The 16,183-nt window shown below is 46.9% G+C and overlaps 10 protein-coding genes across 10 annotated transcripts; 6 read left to right on the top strand and 4 right to left on the bottom strand.

Annotated features, from left to right (window-relative positions):
- Positions 1–904: 904 nt before the first annotated feature.
- On the top strand, positions 905–1,492 carry BHQ10_008794 (uncharacterized protein; the record flags this gene model as incomplete). Its single annotated transcript, XM_040881638.1, has 4 exons — positions 905–928; positions 990–1,081; positions 1,139–1,149; positions 1,206–1,492. The coding sequence occupies 4 exons, from the start codon at positions 905–907 to the stop codon at positions 1,490–1,492; spliced, it is 414 nt and encodes a 137-aa protein (XP_040737296.1).
- A 226-nt stretch (positions 1,493–1,718) lies between these two features.
- On the bottom strand, positions 1,719–2,306 carry BHQ10_008793 (uncharacterized protein; the record flags this gene model as incomplete). Its single annotated transcript, XM_040881637.1, has 1 exon — positions 1,719–2,306. One exon carries the CDS (start codon positions 2,304–2,306, stop codon positions 1,719–1,721), a length of 588 nt encoding a protein of 195 aa, XP_040737295.1.
- A 608-nt stretch (positions 2,307–2,914) lies between these two features.
- On the top strand, positions 2,915–5,287 carry BHQ10_008792 (uncharacterized protein; the record flags this gene model as incomplete). Its single annotated transcript, XM_040881636.1, has 7 exons — positions 2,915–3,151; positions 3,259–3,989; positions 4,047–4,116; positions 4,170–4,237; positions 4,303–4,516; positions 4,568–5,038; positions 5,087–5,287. 7 exons carry the CDS (start codon positions 2,915–2,917, stop codon positions 5,285–5,287), a joined length of 1,992 nt encoding a protein of 663 aa, XP_040737294.1.
- A 96-nt stretch (positions 5,288–5,383) lies between these two features.
- BHQ10_008791 (uncharacterized protein) lies at positions 5,384–6,484 on the bottom strand (the record flags this gene model as incomplete). The annotated part of the gene is made up of 1 exon (XM_040881635.1): positions 5,384–6,484. The coding sequence occupies one exon, from the start codon at positions 6,482–6,484 to the stop codon at positions 5,384–5,386; it is 1,101 nt and encodes a 366-aa protein (XP_040737293.1).
- A 561-nt stretch (positions 6,485–7,045) lies between these two features.
- BHQ10_008790 (uncharacterized protein) lies at positions 7,046–8,737 on the bottom strand (the record flags this gene model as incomplete). Its single annotated transcript, XM_040881634.1, has 6 exons — positions 7,046–7,336; positions 7,405–7,792; positions 7,844–7,962; positions 8,021–8,298; positions 8,352–8,645; positions 8,710–8,737. 6 exons carry the CDS (start codon positions 8,735–8,737, stop codon positions 7,046–7,048), a joined length of 1,398 nt encoding a protein of 465 aa, XP_040737292.1.
- Positions 8,738–9,178: 441 nt separating this feature from the next.
- BHQ10_008789 (uncharacterized protein) lies at positions 9,179–10,051 on the top strand (the record flags this gene model as incomplete). Its single annotated transcript, XM_040881632.1, has 2 exons — positions 9,179–9,525; positions 9,589–10,051. 2 exons carry the CDS (start codon positions 9,179–9,181, stop codon positions 10,049–10,051), a joined length of 810 nt encoding a protein of 269 aa, XP_040737291.1.
- Positions 10,052–10,814: 763 nt separating this feature from the next.
- BHQ10_008788 (uncharacterized protein) lies at positions 10,815–12,159 on the top strand (the record flags this gene model as incomplete). Its single annotated transcript, XM_040881631.1, has 5 exons — positions 10,815–11,375; positions 11,430–11,487; positions 11,546–11,608; positions 11,673–11,784; positions 11,844–12,159. The coding sequence occupies 5 exons, from the start codon at positions 10,815–10,817 to the stop codon at positions 12,157–12,159; spliced, it is 1,110 nt and encodes a 369-aa protein (XP_040737290.1).
- Positions 12,160–12,237: 78 nt separating this feature from the next.
- On the bottom strand, positions 12,238–13,311 carry BHQ10_008787 (uncharacterized protein; the record flags this gene model as incomplete). Its single annotated transcript, XM_040881630.1, has 1 exon — positions 12,238–13,311. The coding sequence occupies one exon, from the start codon at positions 13,309–13,311 to the stop codon at positions 12,238–12,240; it is 1,074 nt and encodes a 357-aa protein (XP_040737289.1).
- A 659-nt stretch (positions 13,312–13,970) lies between these two features.
- BHQ10_008786 (uncharacterized protein) lies at positions 13,971–14,935 on the top strand (the record flags this gene model as incomplete). Its single annotated transcript, XM_040881629.1, has 3 exons — positions 13,971–14,151; positions 14,199–14,374; positions 14,426–14,935. The coding sequence occupies 3 exons, from the start codon at positions 13,971–13,973 to the stop codon at positions 14,933–14,935; spliced, it is 867 nt and encodes a 288-aa protein (XP_040737288.1).
- Positions 14,936–15,337: 402 nt separating this feature from the next.
- BHQ10_008785 (uncharacterized protein) lies at positions 15,338–15,912 on the top strand (the record flags this gene model as incomplete). The annotated part of the gene is made up of 2 exons (XM_040881628.1): positions 15,338–15,552; positions 15,627–15,912. 2 exons carry the CDS (start codon positions 15,338–15,340, stop codon positions 15,910–15,912), a joined length of 501 nt encoding a protein of 166 aa, XP_040737287.1.
- Positions 15,913–16,183: the final 271 nt, after the last annotated feature.

Genomic DNA, 16,183 nt, shown 5'->3' with positions numbered 1-16,183 from the left:
TACACCAGTAGCATGTTATTGTAAGACCCACAGAGGACTGAGTGCGGAAAAGTCGGTCGACCGATATCTGTAGATGAAAGGAATGGAGGATGCTGTCCGTAGTCGAGCAGCGTAAGTATAATCGAGACGAAGCACGGAGAGAGTGAGAGAGAGAGACAGACAAACGGACAGTCCCTGAGGTCCGGCGATTGCGTGTGGGACTGAAGGATTGAGTGGTTGGTCAAGGCGTGAAGCAAGAGTGGCGAACGCAGCGTCTTGGCAGCTCAGATAGCCGCCAGTATCCAGATCGGGCTTAGCGCGTAATCAATCTGAGAAGCTAATCCCTGCTGACAAATGTCACGTGCGCCTAGTTATTCAACTTATCAGAATTTCTACGACAGCTCCGTAGTACAGAGCAAGACAGCATTTGTAAATCTTGTTTTTTGAACGGAGTACAGAGCACGCAATTTCAGCATGACCTGTTAATTGACAAGGCTGGAAGACATGCTATATAGTCAATGTTCAAGTTACATGCTGAGATGTAAGCCAGTAAGAGAAATGAGCGGAAATCCTATGTCGATCTTAGCCAGTAATTGAAAGGCAGATACAAGAAATAGCTATCGTCATAAATTATGATGTATTGCTTTTCTAAACTACATGCATTCTTATGGTAGAATGATGATGTGCTCCCCCACTACATATCTGTAAGGCCTCAGGCCACTAAGTGGGGTGCATGACAATCACTGTACATTTCTTAACAAAACAATCAACACTATTCCCATTACACCACATTGCACTACACGTGCTGTACACAGGACAACAATCACGGGACTCGTCACATCGGAACTGAGTCTCGACCGGTCTCTCATTCGAATACCTCGTTTCGTTACATTTGGAGAAAGTCTGGGGAAAAGAGTATATCATCATGGCTGACGCTGAGTTGGAGGAGGTCAGTCAAGCCGCGAATACAAGCGATGAGTACGGACAAGACGATCTAATATCGAGTATAGATCCGGAGAGCTCGTCTCGCTCAGCTGCAACAGCAGGGAGGTGGCCGAGGGGCCGCTCCCATTGGAGGTGAAGGACAAGAAGATCAGAGAAGGTTAGCACCGTCGTTCGAGCAATAGGTTACTTTACTGACACATTTTGCATGATATAGACAAGCAGAAGGTACATGCTATTCCCACAAACCTCGAGAAACCCGCACATCGACTGACCAAAACCAGCTGACCGACGCGCCACAATACTCAACCAAATCCTCGACCCAGCAGCCGCAGACCGGCTCGGAAGAATACGACTCGTCAAAGAATCCCSCGCCGTGGATATCGAGAACAGACTCATCATGCTCGCACAGACAGGCCAGTTGCGCCAGAAAGTGACGGAAGACCAATTGAAGGATCTCCTCAACGCGGTTGCGGAGAACTCGCGCAAGGAGGAAGAGGAGCAAAAAGTTATTTTCAGTCGTCGCAAGGGTGGTTGGGATGATGATGATGATGATTTGTTGGATTTATAAATGGTAATAGTTGGTAGAAGGAACGAAAATGACGAAGGACGAAGCATGACTCTTGAATGACTTGCTACTTACTGAGCCGGACGGCATACCATACGAACATCGGAGAATAACCAGCAAGAACAGTTGTATAGCACAAGCAGAAAACGCTCAATACAAATGTATGATATACATGATGTCTAATATACAACAGGCATTATATACCACTGTCTAGAACAACGGCCTGCCATCACGAAGTAGAGTTCTGAGCTTGCTTCTCCTTTGCCCTCTTCTCCTGCTGCCGCATCATACGGCGTATCTCCCTCAAATCCGGCGGCGCCTCAATGCCCAACTCAGCCCTCAAATCATCCACATTCCGCTCCAACTGCTCTTCCCAGTAAACATTAATCAACTCCTCACTCGACAGCCCACTCCGCACCGCCCACGGCAGATGAAGCTTAAAAAACCGCTCCCGCTCCGCAGGCTTCAATCGGACCACAGCCGCAAGACTCAGTCCCGTCATAGGCAGCACCGTATTCAGAAATTCAAACGCTTTGAGAGCCAATTCACCTTCAACCATAGTCGGTAAACCCGTAACGGCGTGGTAGAAATCGTGGCATTCGCGATATCGTTGCATGACGTAGGCGCATTCCTCGTCGTCGATGTATTGTACGTCGTCTCGCGTGTCGGGGGATACTCCTTCTTTATCGAGCCATTTTGCGTATGACCAACCAACTGAGTTCTCGGGTAAGCTACGCAGATAGGGTACTTTGAGGGTTTCGGAGTTGAGTCGAGGACGGTCTCGGAGAATGCGGCGGCCGGTGGGGTTGGAGAGCATGGCGTCGCGAAGACGGTATATGAAATATGGTGTTGCGGTGGCTTCGCCTAATGCCGCAATGAGATCTGAGTCGAAATTTTTAATAAATTGAGAAACGAAAGGGATGTTATGAGTAAATATATACCGTGTCTGTATGGATTGATTAAAGAGCCAAAGGCAGATCCTATCGCAAGCGCACCGCGCTCAATTCTGTTGAGAGGAACATGGCCTGGATAATTTGGAGGTGGCCGATTGAGTACAGAGAAGCTTCGGGATGCATATCTCAAGCCAGTTTCATGGCATCTAAGGCATCGACTTGCAGTGAGAACCGCAGTTCTCGGGGCTGGAGACATTTTGTGTTTGATGGCTGTTTTGCTGTGGTCGAGCACCTCGATATACGTCGGTACGTAGTCGTCGATGGTGGATCATGACGATCATGAGATGTGGGGCAGCACGGTTTAGCTTAGCTTGACGCTCTGGCCATGACCGCTACGTACTTGACCTGCATACTTAGTGCTCCGTATCTTATTTAGCAAACGCTCAACGATATACTAACAAAATTACACAATGGCATGGGCTTCGAGTGGAATGAAATTTCACTGACTCGGTGATTGCTCTCTGCGCGCACAATGGCGCGCATCTTGGACGCGATTCGGGGTCACCAGCCACGGCTTCGGCCACGGTTTTTGACTATTCACTATGCATACTTTATTGGAGTTTCATTGATCACGTCAATTATTTTCTGGGGTGCATCGACGCCGGCGAGAAGCGTGAGATACATTGACGCTCTATTCTTCACCGTGAGCGCCATGACTGAGGCGGGTCTCAACACCGTCAATCTGTCGACCCTGAACGTGTTTCAACAAGTAATGTTGTTTTGCTTGATTATAGTGGGCTCCACGGTAGGGCGTCCCTCTGTTTATTCTTCTCACAAAATAAGGGTCGCACGGAGCGTTGATTTGATTTGGCGCAGGTTTGGGTATCCATAGCGATTGTTTTCGTTCGTCGCCGCGCATTCGAGAAGCGCTTCAGTGATATCGTGGAGGAGCAACAGCGTCTGAGGAAGCGAAAAGGTTCTTTGAGCTTGAGAAGACTAAGTTCAGCATCTATCCCCCGTCCTTTTGCAAACAACAACCTGGGTCTGCTTCGTTCCCGGTCATTTCGAACCGAACCAAAAGAGCAACCGAGCACCATGCAGCCGGATCACGACCACCATGATCCCGAATCGAACATGGGCATATCAGCTCCTTTAGAGTCACATACAGTCTTGCAGAAGAAAAGTTCATTCAATGATGGGAGTCAAGATGAGCAGGAGCAAGGGCAGCAAGATGATTCCGCGCCAAATCAAATCACCTTCGCTGCGGATGTCCAAGATCCGTCACCAACCGCGTACCAACGAAACCTACGTCCGCCGTATACAAATGTCCGCGGTCAGGTAGAATCTCAAGAGAAAGGTCACAATGAAGAAGCCGCCGACCATCTTTCTCATTTCCTTGATATGTTTGGTCGCAATTCATCATTCCACCACCTCAGCGAAGCAGAACGGCGTCGTCTTGGGGGAGTTGAATATCGAGCGGTCTGTCTTTTATCGGTGATCGTGCCCCTTTATCTATTCCTTTGGCAATTTCTAGGTGCCCTCGCTGTTGGCGCTTATGTGGCGCGAAATCACGGTGATTTGACAAGACAAAATGGGATCAATCCTTGGTGCGTTACATCACCTCATACATTAATTTTTGTTAATTGACTTGTGCACTCACGCAGGTGGACCGGAGCATTTTTTGCAATCTCGGCTTTCAATAACTCCGGCATGAGTTTACTTGATGCCAATGCGGTAGGGTAATCCTAGTCGTGCTTTGAAACAAGCCTGATCCGTTACGACTGCAGGTGCCATTTCAAGACTCCCGGTTTTTCCTTATCACTTTGGGTCTGCTCATCTTAGCGGGGAATACTTGGTTCGTTTAGCTATGTGTCAGAGGAGAGACTACTTGATCTCTAGATCAGCGACTAACGAGTGCAGCTATCCAATCTTCCTTCGTGGATCGCTCGTCGCCATCAAAAAGTTTACGCCGGAAATCGAGTATTTCCAACAGTATAGAGAAACAGTGACATTCCTGTTGCAACATCCTCGCCGCTGTTATACCACACTCTTTCCTTCGACTCATACCTGGTGGCTTTTATGTTCAGTAATTGTGCTAAATGGTATTGACTGGGTTGCGTTTGAGATTTTGAATGTGAGTACTCAATCAAAAAGACTAATATTCTATACTAATGTTATTGAACAGTACGATAACCCCGCGGTTGACACTATACCATTGGGACCGCGGATTCTAGATGGCCTCTTCCAAGCACTCTGTGTTCGAAGTGGAGGTTTCTACGTTGTGCCCATCTCTTCCTTGCAGGTCGGCCTCCAAGTTCTGTATGTTATAATGATGTATATCTCTGTCTATCCGGTCGTCATTACGATGCGAAACTCGAATGTCTACGAAGAGCGCAGTCTGGGCATCTATGCAGATGATCCATCGGCAAATGAGGCAGGCGACTTGCAGTCATCTTCATCTGCAGATTCACAGAACCCTCTTTCAAAAATGACCCCGCGCGGCCGGCGTTATTTCGTGCAGCACCAATTACGTCTCCAACTAGCACACGACTCGTGGTGGCTTGCGCTCGCCGTGATAATCATCAGTATCATCGAAGCTGGCAACTTTACGCGCGATCCAGTGACGTACTCGGTGTTCAACATCCTATTTGAGACGGTAAGTGCATATGGTTGTGTCGGTATCAGTACGGGTTTGCCCAATCAGGCATACAGCTTCTCTGGTGGCTGGCACACACTTAGCAAACTTGTGCTATGTGCGGTGATGATCCGGGGTCGACACCGCGGTCTTCCTGTCGCAATTGATAGAGCCATTCTTTTGCCAGGTGAGTATCTGGGAAAAGCCGAAGATGAGGATGCAAATATACGTTTCGAGAGAACGCTCAGCCGAGCACGGAGTTACATGTGATGGTAGAGTATATCTAATGAAATTTTTGAATAAGTTTGATAAAAATTCACGGAAAACAAGAGAGTTCTATATGGGAATGGGATCTAGTTTAGTACCTCAGCAAGCAGTCAGATATTCCTTGCTGAACGGATAATCCACGTATCCCTCCGCCGACATGTAGTTGTAAAAGGTCTGTCTATTATACGCACTAAGCTCCAACCCTTCTTTAATCCTGTACACCAAATCCGGGTTCGATATGAAATACCGCCCATAGATAACCACAATATCCTTGTCTGGATACTCCTCATCCACGAGTTTCCGCGCTTCACTGGAATTGTATCCACCAGCAATCAGAAACGGTCCATTCCACAACCTGTACGCAAAGTCCAGGCTTTCAGAACTCGTCTCATATTCCTCTGCACCAGATACACGCGATTCGACGAGGTGCAAATACGCAATCCCCGATTTGCTGGCCTTCGTAATGACGTCGCTAAACTGCGGAATCGGGTCCTCCATTCGCATACCCTGGAACGTGCTGAAGGGACTCAGACGTAGTCCCACACGCTCAGCGCCAATAGCATCGACAACCGCATTTATAACCTCGTCCAGGAGTCGGGAGCGATTCTCGATACTCCCTCCATATGCATCGTCGCGCTTGTTGCTTGTGTCTTGGATGAATTGATCAAGTAAGAAGCCATTAGCGCCGTGGATCTCGACACCATCGAATCCTGCGCGGATAGAATTTTTTGCTGCGTCTACAAATTCTTGGACTGTGGCTTTAATTTGATCGAGGGTCATTGCCTGCGGTACCGCGGCATTGTCATCAATCGGTATAGCGCTAGGCGCCACGATGGTAACGCCTTCTTTCCTGGATAACTCGGCATCGGCCGCGCGTCCCATGGCAAATAGTTGGCAGAACATGTAGCACCCTTTAGCATGGACCTCGTCGGTGATTGTGCGCCAGGCGTCGACTTGGTCTTCGCGCCAAATGCCTGGCCCATTACTGAACCCACCGGCAGAAGCAGCGGATGTGATTGTACCTTCGGTGATTATCAAGGTTCCTGGTACCGCTGCTCGTTGGCTGTAATATTCCTTCATCATGGGGGTTGGAGTGCGGTCCTCGGTGGCACGGAGGCGGGTGAGAGGAGCCATGGCGATGCGGTGTTGGAGTTGCATGTTGCCTATCTTAAGAGGCTTGAAGAGGTTGGATTGAGACATGATTGGTGAGCTCGTGCGCTTGAGAGTAGGCCGTAGGTTGGAATTGAGAAATGAGATATGTGATGCGTCGGTTTGGAGTAGGATGTCGGGATTTATTTATACACATCTCTCCAAATCATTTCCAGAAGAAGAAAAGAATGTACTCAATAAAATTACGGAAATTTAATCACATTTTGCACTCACATTATTAAGCATAGATGGATAATATCGACGAGAAACAGATATCTGTTTCACTTAGGGCAACGAGATATTTCCAAAAAGGGAATTGAGATTTTTCCGAATTAGGTAAAGCTTGGTCGGCCGCGCAACAACTTGCCATGCAATGAACGAAAAGTCGGATACATTTCATGATACATTTTGGTTTTGTTTACAAGCTGATTATAAATAAGAAAAAGTTTTCGACATCCAGTTGTGGGTGCTGACTATTTTCTGGATATCTTTGAGGCCGAAATATCCCCCTGGTCTGCCTGCTGGATGCTGCCCACTGTTCCCGTGCAATTATTCATGTCCGCAAGAGCTTCTTGACTCAGTAGCAATACTATACAAGCCTTATATATTTTTTTAAGTTGACGTCTCTCTCCAAAAAGCCTCAACTTGTGACGCGAAGGCCCTTTCGGACCAGATGAACTGCTTCAAAATCTCCAGCAGCTCTGGCCACGATGTATCCAGGTCTTTGAGTCTAGATTTACGGTTTTCATGCAGCAGTGTCATGTAATCTGATTGTATAGGCCCAACAGGCGCAAAGGCACCTCCGATATAAAGCATCCATGCTGATAGGCCGGGATATTCGTCCCAGATTGAGTCATCATTCAATTGTTGTAGTTTGTGGAGTAGTTGTAGCGAAAGATGTGACTGTTCATGCAAAGTCTTAGTAAATGGGGTATAATGATAAACAAACACGACATATAAGGCAAACTTACAGGGATGACTGAGTTACGCCAGATCTTGCAGCGTAACATACTCGAACATAGATATAGAGCCAAATGACAGCACTCCGAGAAAGACGAATGACCAGATAAACCTTCTACTAGTCTCGACTGAATATTTGCCTGGTGGTTATCGATATATGCCATCGATATGACATTCTCCTTTGCGCCCCACACATTGTCTCGGATACATTGTAATGCATGAACATCCTCGAGGATTTCGATGAACTGTTCACCCAATGAGGGGGCCAGAGATTTGAAGCCTGGAGGGAGGACAAAGAGATTCGAGGAGAGAGGATATCTGGTCCATTTGAGCTCGGAGAATGTTGTGTGGTCGACGATTCGAGTTGATCCTGTCATGACGGAGCAATTTAAATCTTGCCTATTAAGATTAGAATCGAGCTTAAAGGAGAATTTGAGTGTAGTTACTCACCAGAAGATGGCGCGTTTGATGGCGTCACCCAGATATATACCTTTTCTTTGACAGACGTCGAGAAGCTGTTGTATTGCTCCGAGGTGAAGCTGCACTGAACGCGGCATGCCAAGTCGGGCCTACACTTACTACTATTAGACATATTATTGTATACTTTCAAAGAAAGGAATGACAGACCTCAATACCAGCGAGTAGCAGGATGGCCCCCAGTGTTGGTTCGGACGTAGCTTCATCCGAAGATCTCAGACTTTGACGAAGAGAACTCAATGTCTCTGTCCGATATATGAAATGCTCGTCATTATAGCTGCTTGAAGCAACTGCTGAGGTGTATGTTAACATGACCGCATACAATAAAGCGCGGTCATCGAGTCCCTTTCGAAGAACCGACTGAAAGTTCTGGAGCACGAGTTCGTCTGAGACACTAAGTATTGGTTCTGTAGCACGTTCACTACTGTCTGAATCGGTCTATTAGCTATTTCTAGGGGTTTGAGCATTGATAAGAACTTACGCTGACTGATTAATGCCTGCAAACTCGGCGACTCGGCGGCCAGCAATTGGAATGGACCAGGGGCAGCTATCGACAGCAAAACGGGTGACACATCTTTTTTATGAACGATCTCTTCGCTTTTACTGCCGGTTTCATCTTTCAAGGATACTGTGCGAAAGTTACGGCCTGCTTGTTGCAGGCGCCGCCTCTTCTTCTCAAGGCCCCGCGCTATAGCATGCGACCGCGCGAGTCGCCTCGTCGCACGGTTCTTGGCATCATCTGGATTCTGTATGCAGATAAATTGAAATTTCTCGCCTGAGAAATGGTCAGCGACAGCGTTGGAAAGCGAATGAAATGGTGCTTCAGGGCTTTGACCCACCTGGACGAGGCGCGCTATGTTCCGCCATTAATGGCTCTTATTCGGCCAGTAGGTATGAGCAATCTAGTACTTAAAACGGCATGGTAAATCCATTCCCGGATATAAGTTACTTCCAAGTATGAGGGCAATGTTGAGAAAGTGACAAACGTGGCTGACAAATCATCACTCCTCGCCCAGAATATGTCCGAACACCATTCCACGTCTTCCCTGATTGGGACTGGCAACGGAATAACTGTCATCCGAGTGCAATGCTGTGGTGCTATGATCCTGATCTACACAAATCTACATATATGCAAGCCGTCGAGTATCGCAACTCTTGGTACAAGAGTTGGTACAAGAGGATTTGAGAAATCTAGGAGAAAATTGTAAATTACTTGGCATAATAGGAGCCCTAAGCAAAGGTCACTATTTGCACCTACCGACTATATTTATGCAACTTTGAAAGTCTCTCAAGACTATTGAACTGAATATGGCATCTGAACCAACTATCGAACCTCCTTCTGAGCAAGGGACCTCCCATGAGAAGTCTCCGGAACAACAATCCATCGACTTCGCTAAATATCCCTCTTTGCAAAAAAACATGGATGTCGAATCGCACGATGGGCGAGAGGACAAGTTACTTAGGTACATCTACGGCCACCCAAAGCTAGACAGCGAGTTGCGAGGTTCTCCCACGGCGATTTTGGCGGTCATGGATGAGTTCGCGGCACAGGAAGACTTTCTGATCAATATTGGGTCTAATAAAGCGACAATATTGACCAATTTCATTCATGAGCACAAACCAAGAGTGTTCTTAGAGTTGGGTACTTATGTTGGGTATGTTCGTCAAACGATCCACTGGCTATTATAATTTTTGCGTCTCTGACTGATAGCGGAAAGGTATTCCACAATTCTGTTTGCAAATGCGATGCGAGAAGCGAACCACGGAGGAGAGAAGATTCATCTCTATAGCCTGGAACTAGATCCGCTCATTGCGTCAATCGCCATGAACTTGGTCAATCTCGCTGGACTGAGTGACATTGTCGAGATCATCGTCGGTTCCTCCGCGCATACCCTACGACGTCTTCATGACCAAGGTATCTTAGAACAGGGAAGCGTAGACATGATCTTCTTGGACCATGCAGAAGAGCTCTACAAGCCTGATCTCGAGTTGTGTGAGAAATTGGGCTTCGTCGACAAGAAAGGTTGTCACATTATTGCGGATAATGTGGTTCGTCCTGGCGCGCCAGAGTATCGGGAGTATGTGCGAGGCAATCCTCGAATTGGGAAGAGTTGGGGTGTACCTGCGCTTATCATGCCCGGAGAGTTTGAGGACGAGATCGAGATTAGTCGAGTGGCTTAATGAGATTTAACCGAAATGACACTCGTCTAAGGCGATGGAGACTGTGGATGTTACGTGTTTGCACTTTTTTATTTTGAGATACGGGCTAGCTGAGAATTTCGACAATTATAGCTAAGACCACAAAGCGATGGCTTCTTATCGCGGCTAGTTGGACCTGAAAAGCCCTAGATTCCTAATTAGGCAGTTTATAGACATCCTTCCTAATCAGGAACAAATCTTGGGATAAGCCTCTCTTAATTGGTCAAGAGAAATGTCAGGTTTGATTGGCGGTAATTAGGGTTAAGCCCCACTCTGCCTTTCTCCGTCCAGTTGTTGACATTTTATTTCATTCCTGACAACGATCTCTAAGACTGTATTCACTTGATCATGGACATCTCAATCAATTAATCGGCTTAATTGGCTGACTGTTTCGCTTAATTGACAAAACCCCGAGTTACACGGAGATTGGGCTGGGTTGGAAAATTAGCCCAAATCATCGAGCTCTTGGGTACATGTATATCTTACTGGTGTCAATATGTTGAAACATAGTTCGCCTGGCGAACAGCATACTGCATTTATGAAATGGGCTATTACACAAAATATCGGTATAAATGGGGTAGAGCCTGCCAGAATCCCTGGTCGAGGTTTGGGAATGATAGCAACTCGGGATATACAAGTATGGTATCCTAGCAATATGCATTTTTTCACTCTATCATAGTACCCTGATCGAGGCTGACAATTCATGTAGGAAAATGAAATCATGGTCGAAGTACCAATATCAGCCATGTTATGCATTGACAGCATCCCATCAGATTTCATCAACTTGTTCAATGCCATATCCACACACGGTCTGCTCGCAGCCTATCTTACGCACGGTGACCCAAAAGCCTTGAATAAACACAATCTCTGGAAAGCCACATGGCCAACCCTTGCAGACTTTGAGGAAGGAATGCCCATTCTCTGGCCTCAAGAGCTTGGGGGTTCAGGTCTGAAGACTCCAATCTCTACATCCAGCGGAACTTCTTCTGCTACTGAATCAGCCGTCTTACTACCACCATCAATTTCCGGATCATGGAATACAATTCGCAAAAAGCCACTCACAACAGAATACGAAACAGAACATCAGAATCTACTTACTCAACAAGAGGCGCGATTACGGGATGCATGGCGAAACGTCATTACCGTCTTCCCAGACACAGATTGGGAGACGTTCTCGTATCATTGGTTGATTGTTAATACGAGGAGTTTCTATTATCTGATGCCTGGGCAAGAGCGGCCAGAAGACAAGAATGATGCAATGGCTATGGTGCCGTTTGCGGATTATTTTAATCATACTGATGATGCGGTACGATCATTGTCTGTTTTGATGAACTTGGTCTGTGTGTTGACGAGCTGGTAGGAATGTGAGGTACACTTTGATGGGAAGAGTTATACTTTTCGGGCGACGAGATTATATAGTAAGTCGCAAGCCCGCTTTATACATCTGTTTTAAAACACTAATTTATTGGATACTAGAAAAGGGGGAGGAGATATACATGAGCTACGGCCCACATCCAAATGACTTTCTCTTTGTTGAATGTGCGTACAATACCTGATCCCGCTTCAAATGTTCTCATTAAAACTGACAGCATATGGTGACTAGATGGATTCTACCTCGAAACCAATGAATTCGATGCCCTGTTCCTGGACGATATAATATTCAAAGACTTGACCGTCGCCGAAAAGGAAGAACTAATAGAACAACGATATTACGGGTAAGATTCCGCCACCATATGAACATATGCAATATCACTTACTGAAGTTTTGGGTGAAGGAATTACCAACTCACACTCGACTCCGGGCCCTGTTTCCGGACGGAAGTTGCAGCGAGTATGAAATGCATGTCGCGGCGTAATTGGCGAAATTACATCCAGGGCCGCGGCGCACCACCGAATACTGTGAAGGTTAATGCTATTATCAGGGATTGGATTGAGACATATCTCAAAGAAGCTAATGTGATAATGGAAAAATTGGAGGAAATGCTCTCCAAAGAAAAAGATGGACTTGCGCAGGGGAAGATCAGGATGTTAATAGGACGGTGGGAGCAGATCAAAAGGCAATGTAATGGTGTGATTTCGAAGCTTGAGTGATGCTACAGTCCGAGAAAGGATAATGAGGATATCTGCATATTGATACATGTAAAAAACCGAAATTAAAGTAGGCATAAATCATAAGCCCTCTTCGCCGTCCATCTCTTCTGCCTCCAAAGGACTAAGCGGTACTGCACCTGCTTCTCTGAGTTTGGAGATATGACTCTTTCCCATCACGAGCTGTATAATCATATAATTTAGTGCACACCTAATACCCAACTCATCCCCTCGACGAACGATATATCCATTAATATAGCCAACCTCCGTCGTTTTCATTGCATATATATCCTGAAGCATGGAGCTCGTGTTTGCAGCAGTTGCATTGGCCAGTCTCTTGACCAACGTCTTTAATCGTTCGACTGAAAACCGCTCCTTTACTCCCGGCACGCCGTCAAGTTCTGGTAATGCGCAAATGACTGTTGATATCTCGGCGAGTAACATTCGCATTGTGCGAGTCATGGAATAATTGTAAAGGAGCTCGCCATTTTTCACATCCAGCAATGCCGTCAGTGGGTTTATGACGCAGTTCATGGCTAGTTTTTCGAGTTGGCTTTGGAATAAATCCATGGGGGGTCTGACGGCTGCCACTAATGGTGGCGTTAAAGTTAAAGTGCGTGCGAGGTACGTCGTGGATGGAGCCCAGCCTGCCATTGGAGGCTTTGTGTCGACTGTCGATTCGATCGTTGACTCGATTGTCGACTGGTTCATGGACGACAGTTGTTTCCCAATGATGGTGGTACCCAAGCCGGCATATTCGATGTGAAAAGGCTTTCTCATTTTCACGCCATGTGATACGATGCCTTGTAGGTAATGAGGGCGGAGACTTGCGTCTGGAAATATTTTCTCGTTCACTTCGTCGATGATCCCCATGCCATTCTGAAGGAAGAGGATAGTCGAATCTGGAGTTAATCGATGGCTGACAGTTGACAGTGCTTTGATGGTGATGGGTGCCTTGGTGGCCACTATCAAACACTCGATTCTCTCGTCATCTGTACCAAATTTATCAACCTCGGTGGATGGAGTATCCACCTTTTGCTCTTCGGGACTAGCTATTGGGTTGCGTTCATCATAGTACGGTATAGAGTGCCACGTCTTGTTATCCCAGACATTCACATCGAACCCAGTCTTATTATTATCCGACCCGTTCGTCATCAAGCGTATAGTTTGCCTTCGCTGCAGCCAGCGTTCGTACGTATCACGATTGTGTAGGAGTAATGTTATCGGCGGTCGCGTCATTCGAGATGCCAGCGAGTGTGCTACGAAACAGCCAATGTTTCCCACTCCTAGGATATGTATTCGTCCGGACAAGCCGTCATTTTGCGTCTCGTGTTCATTTTCGCGATACGTCCAGATTGTCTCACCAGGTACGTGAGACTGAGAAGCAAAGCTACGACTCCATGGCACTATTAAAGACTGATATCTTGTAAGCTTATTGGCGCTGACAAAACCAATCCGCATCAGCGGATGGTTAACGATTCGAGCATGCACTTTGGCGGCGTTTGGTGATCGATGCGGAGGAAGCGAATTTCGAAGGAAGACTGGCAAACGTAGCAGGAACTTTAGTTGCTCATATCAGGGCTCGTATAGTAAGTCGGACTTTATAGACTTTGAATTCAAATAAACTTGATAAGACTCAGGGTTGTACAAAAAAAAAATCGCGATTTGAGCTTCAACTGTGACGACAATCGGGTGCCTGCCGATTGACCGCCTTGTCTCACCGCCTTGAGATGCCGAGGAAAAACGTGGAGAAACTTTTTATTTTTACCGTTCTATCGCACGACACAACATCAAGATCTATCCAAATTAGCAATATGGAGGTCGCAAATTTACTGCCGGTGATTGATCGCCTCGAGGATAACATTGACGACTTGGAAGAGGCCCTGGAACCGCTACTGAGTCGCTCGTTGGACGAGACATCAAAAAAGCTGCCTCTGCTCGAAAGAGCCAAGCTCCATGCTTTGCTGACATACACACTAGAGTCATTAATTTTCTGTATGTTTGCTTTACCTTGTTCATGGATTCAATATTAATCGAAATAGCTTATCTCAGTCTTCATGGCGCCAATGCCAAAGAACATCCTGTTTTTAAAGAATTAACTCGCGTGAGACAGTACTTTGCCAAGATCAAGGCACTGGAGAATCCGCCTGAGGAGGAAGCAAAGCCGACTATGAAGTTGGATCAGCAAGCTGCCCGTCGGTTTATAACCCATGGTCTGGTATGTTGATTCTTATCTTTTCTTGGGTTCTACGTATACTGACTTTATCAGGCCGGCAACGAACAATACGACATTGAGCGCGCAGAAAAACAAGCAAAGGAAAAAGCACGCGCGCAGCTTAAAGCAGCCATGCTTGCCAATAAATCCAAAGACGGATCCTCAGCTTCAATTCCCTCTCAAGAACCAAGCAAACCCTCCACCGAAGCCGAAAGCTCAGAATCTGAATCAAACTCATCTTCCGAGTCGGAAGAATCCGAAGATGAATCCCCCACAACAGAGAAAGTCAACACAAGACCAGCAAGCTCAGTTGCGCCTGTGGAGGACTTTATAAGTCTACCCTCCGAACCAGTAGCAGATTCCAAAAACGCCAAAAAGAAAACCGCCAAGGCAAAAGCGAAACAGAGAAAAGAAGATATAATCAATGCGAAAAAGGCCGAGCGCGAGGCGAAGAGACAGGCAAAGGGGGTTCCTGAGCCGAACAGTAAGCAGCAGCGAAAGATGGATCAGAAGGAGCGACGGCGCAAAAAGGCAGGCAAACGGAAGGAAGGGAAGAAGAATTAGAAGCAATAGGCGATGTGACGATGTTATGATTGCTCTTTAGCATATGCATTCGGTCTGGGTCTAAGCCGGAGTGCAGGCGTTGGCGGTTTTACTCATGTACATAGATACAGTAATTGGCACAGAATTCCATACATTAATTTCAACAGACATCATAGTAGACATCTTGTAGACCGCTCGTCAACTAGTAGATGTTAAAGCCGCGGTTATCCTAACTCCGACCGCCATCAGCCAATCAGACAAGCGAACGGCGACACCCGTGCCGGCCGATTTTGCCTCAAAACTCCGACCTTCGAACATCTTCTGCAAAACATTCTCCAACAATATACATAACCACTCATCACCATCTCCAACTCACCCCTCGACCTTTCATCCTCTCCCAACCACTTTCATATATCTATAAACATGCCTCGTCAAAGCGGTCGTCGCGGCCCTGCCGCCCCTGCGCGCAGCGCTCCCACCCGTCCTACCGCTGCTCCTGCCAGACCAGCTGCTCCTCAACAACAGCATAGCGCACCTCACTCCACCGCCGCTCACCCTCCTGCTGCCCAGCAGGCTCCTCCCATGCCTGTGCAGAGCCAAGGACCTGGTCTTTTCGGCCAGATGGCTTCTACCGCTGCGTAAGTCCCATCCATCATTCCAGCAGAAGGGGGAAAAACCGAAATATCTCGAATCGCGACTAATATCTCTACAGTGGTGTCGCAGTCGGTTCATCCATCGGCCACGCCATCGGTGGCTGGTTCTCAGGCGGCTCCAGCGCGCCCGCCGAACAACAAGCAGCTCCCGTCGCAGACTCCCAGGCCATGGACAGCGGCCTTTACGCCACCAACACCTCTCAGTCCGCTTGGGAAAACCCAGCCTGCGCAACTGACGCACAAAACTTCCGCAAATGCATGGACGACAACAAGGGCGATTTGACCATCTGCGGATGGTATTTGGATCAGTTGAAGGCTTGCCAGGCTGCTGCTAAGCCTTACTAAACCTCGTATCATGGCTAGATTTTTTTCTGTTGTTATTGATTGTGGATACTCTGGATTATGGCATAGCATGGAAATGATATCCTCTCTAGACTTACAGAGGGTTTGTCTATGAGCAGATTCTGATTTGCTATATTTTTCTCTCTGGCATATATTGTATACTAGTCATACTGGTCTGATGATGGTCAGTTCATGTCTCTCCTGTTAACATGGAAAGCGAATAAAAAAAAAAGAAAATCCTCCACTCAGATTCGCATCGTTTCTAGTAGAGGAA

Source organism: Talaromyces amestolkiae, assembly GCF_001896365.1.
Source record: "Talaromyces amestolkiae strain CIB chromosome Unknown scaffold21.1, whole genome shotgun sequence".
NCBI classification, from domain to species: domain Eukaryota; kingdom Fungi; phylum Ascomycota; class Eurotiomycetes; order Eurotiales; family Trichocomaceae; genus Talaromyces; species Talaromyces amestolkiae.
Note: the sequence above shows the minus strand (reverse complement) of the source record. Positions and strands in the feature narration are given on the sequence as shown.